Raw genomic sequence first — 19085 nt, 5'->3', positions numbered from 1 at the left:
TTTATACATTTTTAATTACATTTTTAATTAAATGTATTTATTTATTTATTTGCATTTTATTTTATTTATTTATTTTTTGTAATGTAAAAATGCAGTGAGGGGTAGGGTTGGGAAAGGGTGATCGAATATATGGTTTCTGAATAGCCATTACACCTATGCAGAAACCCTATAAGGAATGCAAACCAGACACAGTTCCATGAAAGATGCAGAAATAATGTTTTGTGCTAATGTTTTGAGAACACAATTTAAGACCAAATAACATTCTACAGACCTTCTGTTAATGTTACTAGAAGAATATTGTTATTACCAGAAGATATTGTTAAGCATTAACATCTTGATGTTACATTTATCATTGCCATTTTTTGTAAAGCTGCTTTGAAACAGTCTGTATTGTGACAAGCACAATTCAAATAAACTTGACTTGACTGAGAGGCTGTGTTAGTGTTAAAGTGAGTGAAGTATATCTGTTATCTCTAGCTGACACATGGTCTCACAGTAGGCTATAGCATTATATATGCACCTTATACATTCATCAAAACACCAACATACCAGAGCCATCAGGATGATGTAGGTATGGATTCTCTGTCTGTTTGACCTTTTTTTTTTTAAGTCTCATGCTGGTTAGGAAGGAAACAGCCTCCATTCCCTGCTCCTCCTCTTCCTGTGTCTGTGTGTTTCCCTTCTTCTGCCCAGATCATCCTGAAATTTATTTTTACCATTTTAATGATGCCCTTTCTCCATTGATCTGTGGAAAGTCCACAGATGTGTCTGCCTGTGTTCTATAATAATCAAGACGTACTGATCTATAGTCATTTATGGACTTATCAGAGAAGATAAAAGGAACATTTTGATAATGCAGCTCTGATGAAAAGGGAGAATTCACAACAACAACAGAAAATAATAATATCTCATTACATTTGAACAAACTTGCATGGCTTTATTTGTTTTTGAGAAGATAAGAGAGAATGAGAGAATTTTCATTTTAGGGTGAACTACTCCTTTAAGACTCCCAAGTCAAGTGCCTACTGATTAGAAACCACAGAAACACCAAAACATTTTCATGATATGAAACTTCCTTTTCCTCCTTAACTTTCTGCTTTTAGACCAAAGTGAACTACCATTGTCCTCAATGGAAGCCTATTTCTGCACATAAAAAAAACAAAGCATAATTATGGAATAAAATGCAATTAAATAAAAAGTATAAATAATAAGGTAAGTGGAAATTATGACATACCAAGTCTTAATTATGACATAAAGAGTCAAACATTAGACTATATTATAATTATGACTTTTATCTCATGATTTACATGTCGTGAATATGATTTAGTATGTGCTAATTTTGATTTCTTAATTTCTTCATTTTTTAATTTTTGTCATAATTTTCTGAATTTTTACTTTTATGTCTTAATAATGACATTTATGTCATAATTTAATCTTTTTATCTCATATTTATCTCATATCTCATATATTCTTTAAAAATAATATCTATGATTTACTAAAGTATTTTTCTTATGTGGTGGAAGTGTTCGTCTATTCTTGTCAATATAAATGATATCAAATAAAAACATAGATATTTGTTTAATGTCTTAATACGTATATCCTCAAACACATCCAGTTTAAGTCAATCAACATTTCTGACAGTCAACATTACACTGTAAAATGTTCTCTGCTTCAAAGAGTTATCTTGCTTCTGGGATTTGAGCTCAGCGTGTGACTTTTATTACTTGCTAGTGATTCCCAACCTGGTTCCTGATGCCCCCCAACACTGCACATTTGGCATCTCTTCTTTGTCCGACACACCAAGCTCAGGTGGAGTCTCTACTAATGACCTGATGAACTGAATCAGATGTTTCGATTACGGTGTCGTTGACATGGAAAACCTGCAGTGTTGGAGGGCCTCCAGGAACATGGTTGGGAACCACTAACTACTACTTATGCAATTTATGCACTTTCACATAAGCCACTGTGATAAGAAAGCTGCAAGGATCACTGATGTAACTGTCTCACATCTGCGCATGCAGAGACATCACTGGGTGGAAATTGAACATTACTGAGGAACATGCTCTTATAAAATCTGCCAGTCACATAAACCCACAAATTAGCTTGTTCGTTGGCAAGTAAACAGTAAAAAAAAAAAAAAAAAGTCCAAACTTCAAGCACAACAATTAAATATAAATAAATACAAAAATATTAAGTAATATTCAACTGGACTTCCACAATGGAGATCCAGGTTCTACCTTTAAATACTGAAAACCATCCGGAAATTGGCACAAATGTAAAAATGTAAAAAAAAATATATATATAATAAAAAACCTGCACTTAGTATAATCCTAACTGGCATATCAGAGCCTTCTGATCAAATAAAACACAAAGCATTTCTCGTTTACTGCATAGTAAACCTCAATTTGCTATTGGAGCTCTGCAGCTCTATATTGTGAGAGTGGAATGCAGGCATACACACCCTTGCCATTTCTTACATCTGTAAAATATGGCTTTAAAATACTAAAACAAAAGAGTTTTTCGGCGGTTTTGAACACTGGGTTGTTCACCCTGCCAGTAAAGATTAACAATTGAGACATCTGACCCTTTCAAAAAGGACAAATGTCTGGAGAACACACAATACTGAACCCTGCAAGAGGACTAAACACTCCTGTAATGCATAGAACAAAATACTTTAAGACACTTAATGGAGAACAAATAAAATCTGTTAAATTTGTACAAATTTTTAATTTGATGCCTTTTCATTTTTTAGTAGGTACAATAAGAATTAGCACTTTAGAAAATGCAAGTTTGTCTAAGGCGCATGTACAGTAGTTTGTATTTCAAAGGCGTAGTAAAAAAGACCATAAAATGTTACACTGCTGCGTTTTCGTTGTCCGACAGTTTTATGACCCGACACCTGCTTCAGCGGGGAATGACACATTTATATAGCTACTTCAGTGAAGACTATCAGTAAAATCACCATTAGGAGCTCGGTGCAACGTGCAGATCCATGCATGACTATAAGGATATAGCCTAGGTCAGAAAAACAGAAGCTGGTTTGTGCCTGTGACGTATGAAGTGCTGTGCTCTGGTCCTGTTGCGCGCAGAAGACTATAAAACCGCGCGCGCGTGGAGAGAGCAGCACCTCTCCACCTGAACCGACCTGAATGAGTCAGCCGCTCCACGGAGGAAACCACTACAAGACATTTATTAGCTGTACAAATAGTTGCTTTAATGGTTGGCCAGATGTGGATGCTATAATCTTGTGGTTTCCTCGAAGAAAAACGATGCGGATTATGCGCGCACCGCAACACAACGCCTGGTAGTGAACTCATTTAAACTGGAATCTGGGATGAAGGTGATGTGCTGGCTCTTGATGTTGGATCTTAGACAAAGAGACATTGAGTCATCTAATCTTTATTGATCACAGAAACGGAGAAGAGTCTGATCAATTAGTAGAACCGCTTCTGAAACCCAGAAGACCGCGCACTGCGTTTGAGGTAGGGTTGCTATAATTAAATAAGAGTGAAGCATAGCTTCATTCTGTGGCCGAATTAAGCTTAATACTTTGCATGGCATTTAGTGGAAATGGTCGTGTTATCAACATTAATTCCAACATTACAAATTGCATTTTTTTTCTCGTGAAAACTTTACCCATTGCAACAAAAGCATGTGAGCTGTTTTGATTGGTATGATCATCTACCGCAAATAAGAGAGCTAAATTTACACTTTGTTTAATGCTAGTTTAAACATATAAACATTTTGTTAGTTTTCCCATAAAAGGCAGTAAATCACAGTGACTTTCTAGAGCTGAATTTCCATATAGATATTTCATAATTAACCATTTATATTAAAATTAATGCGTAAAGAAGTTCTATAAGGAATTTCCATGAGTAATTTTAGGGGTGAAGTGACTCGAGCTACAGCTATCGATTGATTGATTGATATATAAACTACAAAATGATAATGCTTGAATGCAATGGTTATTCCCTCAGCGAACTGTTAAGTGAAAATTCGCACCCAGTAATTCGTAACTTTTAAAATGGTTGAAATCTTATATTAGCATATATAAGCCTAATTGGCGAATAAGACCACCCTGCACAAAGAGATCTATCTGGACGTGCACCATTGATGATTCGCAAGCAGAGCAAGGGCTCGTGATTAAATAAGCCGTCTGTAGGCTACTCTGTACCATATTATTTTACAGCTGGCCCAAAGATGCGAGACAAAATGAGTGGATGTGTCGGCACATCAACACGGCGTTTTGTTACAGTCAGGATCAGAGCTTGTGGCGTAGACGACAAGTTAACTATTCACCTGTGAAATGCGGACGGGTCATATTAATTAGTGTCCACTGGACTGTTTGTACTCATAACAGTGACATCGTTACCCTTTGTTTCGATTTAAGGTCCAGCGCATTTCTGAGGCTGTGCTTTATTTGTGCAACACATTTGTGTCGCTCCGCTCACTTTGCACACCTCATATCCAGCGCGAGGGCCACTTAAAAGTCAAGGTCAAGCAACCCATAAACAACAACTACATTGTTCATGCAATGACAATGCGATATGAATATACATGTTTTTGAAACACGAAAAAAATGCCAATTAACTGGTGAAAAGCCCCATTTTTGTTGGGGTTGTTGTTGGGTTAAGAGACTTTTATTCTAATGTCTATGGAGAAAAAAAAAAAGGGGTGCAAGTAGAAGTGCTGCATGTCTGAAAATGGGCTAAAAGTTTACAACCTAATGCCATAGAAGAAGAAAAAAGCTGCTTATTTTCTAGATCTTCATAAAACCATTAATGTATCAGAAAACAATATGCTAATCTGACGTAACTCTAAAAAAATCATCTTTTACCCCAAAGAACCATTGAAGAACCTTTATTGTTAGGATTGAAAATCTTGTTGAGCCTCCATCTTATTCTTATGAATTATACTGAATTTGGAAGGTATTTCCAAGTCAACATACTCTCAGAATTGTTCACTTCAAGTTTTAATCATGTTTTAGAATGTTTCTGTGCACTAATAAAATCTGTAAAAAATAAAGCACAGTGTATTGTGTTTGAAGGAATTTTCCATATAGATTTTCCCATATTTCGATTTCAGCATTGCATTGTGTTAAAGGAATGTAATTGATAAACTTATCACATAATGCCTTTTTTTTTGTATGGATTTTTAGTCAAACAAGCAAGTTTAATTTCTTATTTTAAATATCATGCTGCTGAGATATACCACTTTTCTCATTTTGTTCTTTATAGCCCTTTGATGACTCAAAAATCAGCGATTCCTTGCCAAATCGGTGCCTGTATCTAAATATGGCAACCCAGGGGTCCATGTGCAACACCTCGATCTCAGACTATGCAAACCAGTCCAATGAATTCAACAATACTTCCCACCAACTGAATGGAAGCTCGATGGCCGAGGAGGACAGCACAAAGATTCTGGCCGTTATCTACCTCGTGGTGTTTGTCGTGGGTTTGACGGGCAACTCTCTGGCCATTTTCGTGGTCCTGCGCTACACCAAAATGAAAACGGTCACAAACATGTACATTTTAAACCTAGCAGTGGCCGACGAGCTGTACATCCTGGGACTTCCATTTCTCACCGCCCACAACGTGCTCACCTATTGGCCGTTTGGCAACTTCCTCTGTCGTATTCTGATGTGGGCAGACTCCATCAGTCAATTTACTAGCACATTCTGTCTGACAGTTATGAGCATTGATCGCTATATGGCTGTGGTGCATCCTATCCGCAGCGCGCGGTGGCGGCGGCCCAGAGTTGCCAAGGTGATAAATAGCATGGTATGGGCACTGTCCTGTCTGCTAACGCTGCCAGTCATCATTTACTGTGACGTTCAGCCGGAGCTCAACACCTGCAACCTGAGCTGGCCTGAACCGCGTAATGTGTGGTCGACCGCTTTCATCCTCTACACCGCCATACTAGGTTTCTTCTGCCCACTTATGGTTATCTGTATTTGCTACCTGCTCATTGTAATCAAGGTAAAGTCAGCCAGTGCGCGAGCGGGACTCTCCAAACGCGGCAAGTCTGAGAAGAAAGTGACGAGAATGGTGGTGATCATCGTGGTGGTGTTCGCCCTGTGCTGGCTGCCGTTTTTCATTCTCAACATCCTCAACCTGATCAGCACCCTCCCGGAGAACAGCCTCATGACCGGCATTTACTTTCTCACTGTCATCCTGACCTACGTCAACAGCTGCGCCAATCCTCTGCTCTACAGCTTTCTGTCAGACAACTTCAAGCGGAGCTTCCAGCAAGTGTTGTGCATCCACAAGGTCAACGGGGTCAGCAACGGTCACCCTGGTCGTGAGCGCCTCAGCAGGAACCAACAGAACGAGGCCTTTTTCCCTCCAAGGAGCTTTGATTTCAACAACCATGTCCAGACCTATCAGGTAAGGGCCTTTGATTATTAAACACATCCTTAGAATCATCTTTTAAACAATGCAGCCATATAGTATGAAGACCAGGGTCAATGTCAGTGTTGTTATCATTAACTATATATATGATCAAAATATTGAAATTTCAAAAACTTAAAAAAGTTTACATTGAAGTATTACAATGTAGGGATGCTTGTTTCTGCTACTAAATAAAAAATAAAAAAGGTCATTACGAATGTTTATCTCACAATTCTGACTTTATAACTCATATTTGTGAAAGGATTTTTTTCTTCTCATTTCTAATAGGAAAACTCTCAAAACTCTCAAAATAAATTTGCAATTCTCTGAGAAAATAGAATTGGATTTCATAACTCACAATTTTGAATTTATATTTCACAATTCGTTGAAAACAAGTTCGTATTGCAAAATATAAGCTTAGAATTGTGAGTTTGTATCTCGCAGTTTCAACTATTTTTCTCGCAATTGCAAGTGCATATCCCGTAATTCTTAATTTATAACTCATGATTGCGAGTTTATCACACAATTCAAAAAAAATAAACGCTCACATGTAAATTCACAATTGTGTGGGGAAAAAGTCAGAATTGTGAAAAAAAAAAAATTGCAATTACTTAGTGGCAAAAATGGGCTTCTATATAAACGATTCAAATTGAAATTAAAATAAATCTAACAGAAATATTTACAAAAACCAATAAAAAAGTAACAAAGGACATAATTATAATTTAATTTACATTTAAATTTATTTCGAATTGTATACTCTAAAAATGTATACTCCAACAATTACGTTTTTTGAATTTCCCATTCAAATGTTCATGTCTTTACTCATCTGCCTATGAATTTGATGCTGATTTTTTTGCAATGTATTTGTAACCTTCACTGACAAACCAGCATTCAAAAGTTTCTCTAAGGCCTTTATTTTATAACATATAGCACTATGACAAAAGAGGGAAGGATGCTCATCGATAATGGTCATAAATGTCAGGCTTATCAGAGCAAACAGGAGAGAACATCAAATCACTAAATCTTCTCCAATCAAACAGGTCTGGCCCAACACACCTCAGTCATCAGATTATGAAACATTGTCCTCAAAGAAGTGATATAGATCATAAACACAAAACAACCAGGTACATGTTCCTTTCTCAGGCAGCGTCAACATTCCAAACATTCTAATTAGAAAACATTTAGAATGTTGAGAAACATGGAAGCTTTGAATGCTAGTATATGTCATGCTAGTGAACAGGTCTGGCCCAACACACCTCAGTCATCAGATTATGAAACATTGTCCTCAAAGAAGTGATATAGATCATAAACACAAAACAACCAGGTACATGTTCCTTTCTCAGGCAGCGTCAACATTCCAAACATTCTAATTAGAAAACATTTAGAATGTTGAGAAACATGGAAGCTTTGAATGCTAGTATATGTCATAGCCTTATAAAACAACATTTCTATTAAATGTTCACTATTGCATAATGGACTCTAGAACACTGCTGAAGGCATGTAGATCTCAACTGGTTGCTCTGTATAAATGTCCCTTAAAAGTAGATCTGAAGGAAAACAAATACTCAGATTACATATGAACTGCATTTGAAGAATAGATTCTTAGAATTGTTGCTGCAAGGCTTAAGGCTTTATTCTTTCTATTGTTTTTGCTTTCTGAAATCCTATACCTACCTTTTCCTTTTCAGTCCATTGGTTTGAAGGCTGAAGCCTGCGATAAATCGGAAAACCACCGACCTGGACCACAGCCAAGCAGCCAGTCCATATAAAATAAGAAAGTTGGATGGATTTTTTTCCCCCTTTTAACACACATATTTTTTTTGTTCCGAGTTGGTCGTCCAATCAAAGTCATTATGACATGGTCAAAATATACGGCTTTATACAAAATAATTGTTGTCTATGGCTAGAGCAAACACTCTCTGGTGCACAAACACAATACATTTCCATATAAATATCACTCTGTGAAGAGGAGATATCAGTGATGTTATATATGACTGTAAATATGTATTATAATGGCAAACGGTTCATCATTTTGTTCCGCATGACTGAATGAAACTGGGAAACTGTTCATCCTCCACATTTGAACCAATTTGGACAATTGAGAGAGAAAGAGGCTTCTGCTGTTACATTTTGATGGACATTGCTAATTTGATGGCGGTTCTGAACATTTTCCCTTTCGAACAAGTTCTCCTGGTGGTTTTCTGCATTTCAAAGCTGGGTGAAACACAAGGTTTGGTGAACAGCCTGTTTATTAAAGGCAGAATGTCTTATTTATGATGGATGGAGATTCTTGGAGCTAAAGCAATGGCCAAAACATCCTGAGAGCAGCAACAAGCTGCTAAGGCAGATTTCAAGATTTTTATTTTTTTCTTTAGTCTGGGTTGATAAGATGTACCTGTGTTATGTTACCTTCGTCTTGATGTTGTTTGTATCATTCCTAATAAACCTGGATTTACAGGATTATGATAAGTTTCAAATGGAAACAGGGGAATCTTGTAATAATTCTGTAGTAAAAGACAGGTATGTTATTAGATTATTATGTGCTGTATAGTAAACAATACTGTAAAGTGAATTACTTTAAAATAGAGGTCCAGGCAAAATGGTTTATATTTACCTGCTAATCACACTGTTCAGAGTTCTACAAGTACATAAACAGCTGCTTACAAGTACATTAAACAGTGTATTAAACAGCTGCTTACAAGTACATCAAACAGTGTATTAAACAGCTGCTTACAAGTACATTAAACAGTGTATTAAACAGCTGCTTACAAGTACATTAAACAGTGTATTAAACAGCTGCTTACAAGTACATTAAACAGTGTATTAAACAGCTGCTTACAAGTACATTAAACAGTGTATTAAACAGCTGCTTACAAGTACATTAAACAGTGTATTAAACAGCTGCTTACAAGTACATTAAACAGTGTATTAAACAGCTGCTTACAAGTACATTAAACAGTGTATTAAACAGCTGCTTACAAGTACATCAAACAGTGTATTAAACAGCTGCTTACAAGTACATTAAACAGTGTATTAAACAGCTGCTTACAAGTACATTAAACAGTGTATTAAACAGCTGCTTACAAGTACATTAAACAGTGTATTAAACAGCTGCTTACAAGTACATTAAACAGTGTATTAAACAGCTGCTTACAAGTACATCAAACAGTGTATTAAACAGCTGCTTACAAGTACATTAAACAGTGTATTAAACAGCTGCTTACAAGTACATTAAACAGTGTATTAAACAGCTGCTTACAAGTACATCAAACAGTGTATTAAACAGCTGCTTACAATGATTCAAAAATATCTCCATCCTTTAACATCTCATAACTTGTTTATTTATATATAATATTTGTCTGTATTTCACAAGTCACCTTTAAATCATCAAATTCCTTATTTGTATCCAGGGCCAGAAGGACAGCAGATTTTCCATACTATATTGGCTTTAGATTTACAGAGCCTGTACTCATTAATAGACACTTCTGGGTCAGTTTAGCCAATTATCAACTATAGCCCCCAGAAGAAAAACAAAGAGGCACGCATAAGGGACAATACTCAAAACGAGATAAGTATGCAGACAAAATGTTACATAGACAAGACTGTCAGCTTAGACAAAATTATGTTTCTCCATCAGAACAGATTTGGAGAAATGAAGCATTATATCAGCAGTGGATCCTCTGCAGTGAATGGGTGCCGTCAGAATTAGAGTCCAAACATCTGATAACTCACCACTCCTTCAGTTAACATCTTGTGATTAGAAAAGCTGCATGTCTGTAAGAAACTATCATTTTAACTTTAAACCATTGCTTTTGACCCCAACAAAGTTGATAATCCATTTTCTAGTGAAAAAGTTTATCCCCTCTTGTTCTCTCACATCTAAATCCACCAACATATTTGTTTAAACTTTTCTGGAGGTTTTTTTTTTTTTTTTTTTTGCATGTAAACAGTTTTTGGTCTTCTATATCAGACAAATGTATTTTTCACTGGAGAAAGCAATGAACATAAATAGAGGACTTTTTCCCGGATGCAACGGTTTGAAGTAAAAAAAAAAAAAGAAAAAGAAAACATCTTAATGATGGATTTGTCTCTTACAAACATGCAGCTTTTCTCTTCACCAGTCATTTACTGATGGACTGGAGTGGTGTGGATTCTTTGTGGATTACTCTGATGTTTTAATCAGATGTTTGGACTCTCATTCTGACGGCACCCATTCACTGCAGAGGAACTATTGCTGAGCAAGTGATGTAATGATACATTTCTTCAAATCTGTTCCAATAAACAAACTCATCTACATCTTTGATGGCCTGAGGGTGAGGATATTTTGAGCAAAATTCCATTCAGAGGATGTGTTTCTCCGACCAAAAAAATGAGTCCGCTGCAAGATCAGTTCTGGTTTTACGTGACATCATCTTCATCCAGTCAGCAAAAAGATCCAGACCAGACCAGACCAGACCAGATCCCTTCTTTCCACTGCTTTTCTGCAATACTATGGTGAAGTAAGAACGTTTAACAAATGATAAAATATTTCTATTAAATAGTTACTGTTGTACTTTGGACTGTATAAATACCATGCCCTTTCTGGCATGCAGGCAAACCTATAGATCATCCCGTCTTTACAAGTGCACCATTTACTCTTTCATTTTTTCCTTCTCTTAAAATGTTTCATTATGCCGAACAATAATCCTTATAATCCCTGTTTATTGTTGGTGTATTATCAACAGGTTCTGGCTGTTAGTTTTTCAGGTCATATGCGTTCAGTGTTTGTTTTGAGTTCAGTCACTCATTTGCCACTAGCTGTAGTGGACTTGTCAATGTTAGAACCAGACACAGCCTTGACAAACCAGTTTCAACACAGTGTCGTTCCACTCTCTATCTCTTTGTCTACATGCCCCCTTTTCTCTCAGTTTTGCCGTCTCTACCCGCATGTTGATGTTGTTTACTGACAACCCATCTCTCAGGGTGCAGGAGGTTACAAGTTCTCAATGTCAAACTCTCAGAGGACCCAGCATGCACTGAAAAAAGTGCTTTAAATTGAAATAATTGTAATCAGTAAAGATGTATCAACATCATTATTCCTCCTAGTTTGCAGTAAAATAATTCTGTCAGAGAATTTGTTCCCATATATTAAATGTAATGAAGTAAAATATTTAAAGTGACCAAGTTGGTAAATCTATGCATGCGCATGATTCATATGCTCATTTGTACATTACCCCTGCAAGCCTGCTAAGTAATAACACACAGCAGCATACGAAGTAGTCATTCCCTAATGATTGAGTTAGAAAATCTCATACTGTTCAATGTCACCCATTTCTCAAAAACACATACAATAACATTTAAATCTAATATTGAATTTACATTCAACATTCACTCTTGCCATTGATTCCCATGCAAAGCATGCTGGGAATTACGCATCCCCTGGCAAGTTTCTGTTCAAAATCAAAATGGTATATCTAGTCCAAACACAAACTGATTACTGTGGGCTGAATGCAAATAAATTATGTTTAATTTGACAAAATGTAAGAGTTGTGCTAGCTTATTTTGTGAAGAAGAAAAAAAAATGTAAGTGCACTCAACTGGTGCTACATGAATCGAAGTTGAATGAAATACAGTAAAACAATATACAAAATACTCCAAAATATAAATGTGTCAAGTACATATAGTAAAATAAATCTAAACAGAAGGAATTTCCCTTTGCTTGATGTCTGTGTGAAGTGTTGTTGTTGGTTAGTCCTGTGGTGACGTGTTGCTGAGCAGAGAGACTTTGTTGTTGACAACCTAAATTACTACCAAACAATTTGTCAATCTCAAAAACATTGTAGAAAATCAGATTTAAGAAGTAGTTCACTCAAAAATAAAGGCCTGCTGAAAATGTACTCACTATCACAAGTTATTAATCAGAACAGATTTGAATTTAGCATTACATTATTCGCTCACGAATGGATGCTCTGCAGTGAATGGGTGCCATCAGAATGAGAGTCCAAACAACTGATAAATAAAAAAAAAAGTCCATAAAACTGTTTTTTTTTTTTTTTTACAAACATGCAGCATTTCACTTCACAAGACATTAACTGATGGACTGTCTGGTCTCTCATTCTGACGGCACCCATTCACTGCAAATACATTTTCAGCAAATTTTCCTTTTTTGGGGGGTGAACTCTTCCTTTAAGCATTTTTAAGAATTGTGAATTAATGCAAACAGAAGAGGCTTTTTACCTAACTGTAAACATAATTGTTACATAAAGAAAGGGAAAAAAGACCAATTATCCTGGTGAATTTGAACTCTTTTAAAGTGATAGTTGAACCGCCCTGCAAGAGAAAACTGCGTTTCGTCACCTGAGCTCTCTTGCACACAAAGGCGGATATGGGAGTGAACATAGTTTTCCAGTCTCCTTTAAACCCTGTTGGTTTTAAATTGGCTAATTTAGCAAAGCCCCACTGATAATACAATTTCAAGGACCATTCAGCAAATAAGACTTTTTACCTTCCCTTCATGTGATTTGAAAAGAAATGGGATTGTAGGTTATTTTGGGAAGCTGTTAGCAAATTGCATTTGCCTGAATGGATGGAATCGGAAAACCGCTTGAGCCATCCAACATCTGGCCTTTCCCAAAGTCACATTTGGCATTCATTCTCATTCTGAACTTTACCTTAAGGTCAGAACACCGCATATATGTGTCTCAGGTTTCTGTTTCAGTATTGTAAAGAATATCTGATAAATGCTTTTTTGACTCCACTAATCAAAGCAAAAGTTCAAAGTGTTTTGAAGACCGTTAATGCAAAACGTTCTGAGAAATCATTGCTATTTTCCAAGCAGAGTTTGAACCTATTAATGACAAAGTGCCAAATACCAGGAGGTCATACATCAATAAGCATGTCCATCACTTCCTGGAAACAATTTCCCCTCATAGGAAATAATCCCATTACATTTTGTCAAGCACTATTTGGTCAGTGCATTAAGGTCTACATACATCTGATTATAATGTTGTGGAAAATGACTGCTGTGAAGAGTTGGAGGACTTTAAAATAGAGCATTATAGAGGGAAAAAAAGAACTAGATTACTGAGTGCAACAAGAGGTGGGCACACTTCAGATGAAGGGAAAGGATGCATTTAATCCTGAACTGAACGGTCTGACATGAAAAACGAGATAAGTATGCAGACAAAATGTTACATAGACAAGACAGTCAGCTTAGACAAAATTATATTTCTTTATCAGAACAGATTTGGAGAAATGTAGCATTACATCAGCAGTGGATCCTCTGCAGTGAATGGGTGCCGTCTGAATTAGAGTCCAAACATCTGATAACTCACCACTCCTTCAGTTAACATCTTGTGATTACAAAAGGTGCATGTCTGTAAGAAACTATCATTTTAACTTTAAACCATTGCTTTTGACCCAAAAAAGTGAATAATCCATTTTCTAGTGAAAAAGTTTATCCAGGAAAAAACGAATTTGATCATTTCTGTTTTCATCTCAACAAGAACTGAAACATAATATGCCACTGTTTTTTCTCAAATAAAACGTATTCAAGCAAGCAAATGTGTTAACATCCAACAAAAAGTCAAAATACACGTCTGTTTACCACACTTACTATTTACACTGTAATGGAGCCTATATAAATGTAAGCAGAAAAAATGTTGTATGTAAACATAACTATCTTTTCATGCACTCAAACAGGCAACATCTGTTTGATTTTATGTTCGTTTTGTATTGTAAGAAAAGTGATGCATTATTTGTGGTGTAAAAAGTTTTAGATGTAGAAAATAAAGGCAAAAATACATTTTTTTATTCATTTAAATTATTAAAATAATTCTGTGGTATTGTTGTGTGCCCTTATACTATTTAATTTAATGTTATGCAGTGTAATTTAATTTAACATTGTAAGCTAAATGTATAATCAATTATGCTGAATTTAACCGAAGGCTTTCAAGTGAGCATTGAAAGCTGTATGTATAATTAATAACTATGGATTTCATTTAATCTGTGGTATTTTTGTGTGCCCAAATTTAATTTAATTTAATTTAATTTAATTTAATTTAATTTAATTTAATTTAATTTAATTTAATTTAATTTAATTTAATTTAATTTAATTTACGTGAGCACTGTAAAGGGCATGCATACTTATAATAAACCTTGGCAGCTCACAGTAATTATCTGACAGTGACATCTAGTGGCCATTAAAAGACTAAGGCGGATACCTTAACTGTCAATGCAAACATATTTTAGTCAGTTTCTGTATTTTTTTTTCCTCTTAGTGATGATGCAGAATTGTAACTGTCATTTTCTCAGTTACTAAGTTGCCAGCCACAATTAAAGTAATAAAATCAGAGACAGCAAGGTCGTCAGATGGCCAATGAGTCTACTGACTTCTTATCTCTGACGTCACAACATAGAAACTGAACACTCACTGCCAGACACATTCAACTGATTTCAAAGAATTCATGGAAGATGCTTTTTGCCACAATGTTTAGTTTCTATGAAGGCCATTCATCTTTTTGCACAAAGTGGCAGGGCAACTGAATATCAAGCCTGATTATCCTCATGTGCTCATATCATACACTTCATAATATTCATGAACATTATACATTACTGGAATTAACAGCGGTATCATACATTGTCAATGTTGTAAACAATGTAAATTCTGTGTCATCTTACAGTGTGTAAAATGCCATAAAACAATGTTACTGACAGGACTGGAATATATTAATTATGGCTGACAGTGACATCTAGTGGTTAGAAGTGCAAACATTTCAATTTATACTTGCATCTATTTTGTATCTAGGTTAATATGAATAACAGATGCTAACACTGTTGCTGGTAGCTACCATCAGTGATTTGATCAGTTTGATCATCAGTGTCACTGGATGGATGATAAGAAGACTACATACTACATTTTGAACGGCAAGACTCTCAGAGAGGAAGCGGTTTCGAAGAAAGGAAAGACTGTGTCGGTGAAGGTGGTTGTGAATGTGTGTAGATGTGTGTTAGTTACAGGATCAGAGAACAACACTATTCCTCTGTCATAGTCCAGATACACTCTCACACACTCAAGACCCTGTTCAACAGGAAAACCAGACCTTATATAAAGTCCATACTGCACACTCCACACATCAGTGTCAAAGAACTCACGTCCCTTCCTTCGGTTCGATGCTGTCGTTACTCCAAGAATCCAGTAGGAATTCCCTTCAACCTCCACGTCCCAGCAGTGTGTTCCTGAATTAAACCCCTCTGAACCCAGAACACAGGGATAGCTGTCGAATCTCTCTGGATTATCAGGAAGCGGTTGTTTGTTCCAGCGGTCTTTCACACTGGTCAGATCATCAGAGAGGACAAGAGATGGATGAGCCGTGTTTGGATCCAGAATCACAGGAGCTGATGAGACACAGTACAAATCAACAGATGCTTTTATTCTGATCTTCATGTAATGATCAAGAGTGAACCAAACACAGATTATTATGAATTAAATGTTATAAATATTCCAGAATATGTCGTGTCCAGTGTATGTTTAAGAGCACAGATCGTCTCCAGACTCACTGTATTGGATGATGTCCCTCATTTTCTTCCAGACTCTGAAGGCAAGGTTTCCCAAGTATCGTGGCATATGAATCAAAGCTCCAGAAGGAGTCTGTGGATCCGGCTCTGATGGGATCTGGACTCTGGAAAAACATTCAGGATCAGAACTGACCTTTGACTTCAGAAGCAGAGAGACCAGAGACACCAGCAGATCACTCACCTTTCCATTGAGACTGGAAACTCCTGCAGAACAAACACACCATTGATCATCAACAACTCAATCAATCAATCAATCAATCAATCAATCAATCAATCAATCAATCAATCAATCAATCAATCAATCCATGATCTGAAGTCAGACCTTTAGAAAGGAGACGTCATTGGCTTCCATCATCTCTTCTGTCTCTTTGATTGTGTGTGAAAGAGCTGAGATGTGTCTGTTGATCTCCTCCAGCTTCTCCTTCATCATCTGCTTCTTCTGCTCCTCTTCCTCCCTCAGTGCAGTGATTGCAGCTTCTTCTTCATCTCTGAGAAACTGATGAAGCTTCTCAAACTGCTGTTTAATCTGACGCTCTGTGTGCTCAGCTTGAGACTGAAATCAAACAACATTCACTTCAATCATCTCAGTCAACACACATCACATCATTTACACAAAGATTTTCAAGATATTTGAGTTGCTATAGACTCCCATTTGTTTTACTTCATAGGTTAGGGTTATTTAACAGTGTAGATAACAGTCATTTATTGCATTTCTTCTGTACTGGGGTGTAGGGCTGCAGAACCTCAGAGACTTTAATCTTCTGAGAGATGGACATTTCCTTTTTTTTTATCTTCCCGGAATTTCAGGAAGGTTTCAGTAAAAGGTTTCCGACATAATCCACCCCTCTGCAACCCAAGTCTCGTTGTGAGCATGTTTCGCCTTCACATCTGCTACAATCTTGACCACTTCCTTCCCTTCAATTGTTTCACTCAGAATGGTTACATGTAGAATACAATGTTCTGTGTGAATGAAAAATAGATTTTCACATTTACGTATGGCATCATTTTAAATGTCTCATTGCAACAACCTTTTAAAAAGAAAATATGTGACATACATTAAAATTTCTGAGATGAGCTAATATTTTGTGGCGTAGGTGACTGGCCTACAGGAGTAAACATGTCTGGCTTGCCCTGGTCAAATCAACTGATGATGGCACGCTTTAATATTTGGTCGCACAACTGGCAGAAAAGGGCGTTTCAATATTTATTTGAGCTGCTTACGTGTTGTCAACTGAGCTGAGTTATTGCTTTAATCTTGATTTTTAAAAAAAGAAAAGAAAAATGGTCGTTTTCTTATTTTTTACACGATACCCCATGCACTCCCTCTTTAAATAATTGATTAGACTGTTTCCTCACCTTGATGTGTTGAACTGTTTTCTCAAATTCCCCTTTAATGTTCTCTTTGTGTTTAAGTTTCGCTTGTAAGGATTTTAGAGCTATATTTAGCTTCTCCTAGAATCCAAGGAAATGAAAACACAAAACGGATCAGCTGCTGAGAAAACACATGAATATGATAACGCCTTATATGTGATCGAAAGCTAAGCCAACACAAACAGAGAAATTTACATTTCTCTTACCTTATACGATGAAAGCTCTTCACTGATGGGTCTGAATTTGTGGTTGTCGTGTGTTTGTGAATCTCTACACACTAAACACACCGGCTGTTTGTCCTCCAGACAGAAGAGTTTGAGTTTCTCACCGTGTAAACAACAGATCTCCTCAGATGCCGAAGGGCTCTCGTTCCTCTCCTTCAGAAACGACTCACACACGTTTCTTAACACAAGATTAGTTGGAGGATCATCCCTCGAGGATCTTCTCCTGCAGATAGGACATTCCTGAGTGTCCTTGGTTCTCCAGAACTGTTGAAGACACTCTTTACAGAAACTGTGACTACATGATAAAACTACAGGATCCTTGAAGATTTCATAACACACAGGACAATTAAGTTCTTCCACAAATGGTGAATCCATCTTTACTCTTTCTTCAACAATCTAACCTTTACTTTCACTTTCGGAATGATGCATTTAAACAGGAATGACCACGGGACAAGTCAGAGAAAAAGACTTCTCAAAAATCCCTTTTGTAAGGGTTTCACTTTCCTTCTCAACTAATCACTGATACTTTGTTGCAGTAGTCAAGACAATAGGGTCTTTGTGGCAGAAAAGAGTAAAAATAAGTGTTCCACATGTCAGAAACGTCAGGATTTCTTCAGGTTAATGTGACTAAAATATATTCAAAGTGAACACATCAGAGAACATGTGGCACTTTACATGTGGCACTCAAGGCACTTTATTTGCTATTATTTGTTATGCAATTTAGCAATTGGTGGTGAAAGCCCCTTCTGTATAGATGTGAATGGAAAAAAGTTGTTTATGTAGAAGATTAGCATAGCAAATATACCCAGGCTTACCTAGCTCACTGTACTAGAGAGTCTGTTCATTTTAGAGTGCAGCATGCACATTTATGACTTATTAATAAAGTGTAAACGTCAGTCTAAAATGAACAAACTCTCTCCTACAGTTTAAGTTTAAGCTCTGTGGGACAGTGTCTCTCTGGTGAAATCTGTTGTTTGCTCTTTTGCTCCCCTTGCTGCTCAAACTTCTCCATCACAACCGTTTTTCTTCCTGGATTACTGCTTGATCATGTTTCAGGACTATATTCTTTTGGTAGCTCTATCTGGTAACCAAATTCAGTGTATTCAAGCTGCACAGATACATTGTGATCTTAACTAAGGAAATATTAAAATCAGAAGAGACTTGGTTACGAAATAGGAAATACATATAAACAAACATATCACACTTCCTTTATGTTGTTAAAGTCAGTTAAGCTTGGCATTACTCTACTGCTTTCATAAATGCTGTCATAAATTACAGAATCAGTATGAAATGTGATGAATGTAAATGATTTCTATTCAGAATTCATAATAACAAAAAAAACACATCTTGTGTTTATGAGAAAGTGACAGACATGGCTATTCTGTAATACAACGGAAACCCTAACAGAACATTAAAAACGAACAGATTTCCCCTTATTTATATCAATCCTGTGCAAAAACACATGAAATAACACTTAATTTCAACATTACTCCTAGAGGCTGAAACAAAGCATGCTGGGAACCAAAAAACAAGCTTGACAAATTGG

General features: G+C 36.4%; 2 protein-coding genes across 2 annotated transcripts; one reads left to right on the top strand and one right to left on the bottom strand.

The window, feature by feature from the left end:
* Positions 1-2903: 2903 nt before the first annotated feature.
* LOC132152682 (somatostatin receptor type 5-like) lies at positions 2904-8872 on the top strand. Its single transcript, XM_059561493.1, has 3 exons — positions 2904-3482; positions 5238-6386; positions 8078-8872. Exons 2-3 carry the CDS (start codon positions 5295-5297, stop codon positions 8156-8158), a joined length of 1173 nt encoding a protein of 390 aa, XP_059417476.1. The 5' UTR covers positions 2904-3482; positions 5238-5294; the 3' UTR covers positions 8159-8872.
* A 5939-nt stretch (positions 8873-14811) lies between these two features.
* On the bottom strand, positions 14812-17998 carry LOC132152651 (E3 ubiquitin-protein ligase TRIM35-like). The gene is made up of 6 exons (XM_059561434.1): positions 17522-17998; positions 17301-17396; positions 16267-16497; positions 16126-16148; positions 15927-16048; positions 14812-15764 (listed from the first exon to the last, which is right to left on the bottom strand). The coding sequence occupies exons 1-6, from the start codon at positions 17912-17914 to the stop codon at positions 15280-15282; spliced, it is 1350 nt and encodes a 449-aa protein (XP_059417417.1). The 5' UTR covers positions 17915-17998; the 3' UTR covers positions 14812-15279.
* Positions 17999-19085: the final 1087 nt, after the last annotated feature.

This window comes from Carassius carassius, chromosome 1 (genome assembly GCF_963082965.1).
Source record: "Carassius carassius chromosome 1, fCarCar2.1, whole genome shotgun sequence".
Classification (NCBI taxonomy): domain Eukaryota; kingdom Metazoa; phylum Chordata; class Actinopteri; order Cypriniformes; family Cyprinidae; genus Carassius; species Carassius carassius.
Note: the sequence above shows the minus strand (reverse complement) of the source record. Positions and strands in the feature narration are given on the sequence as shown.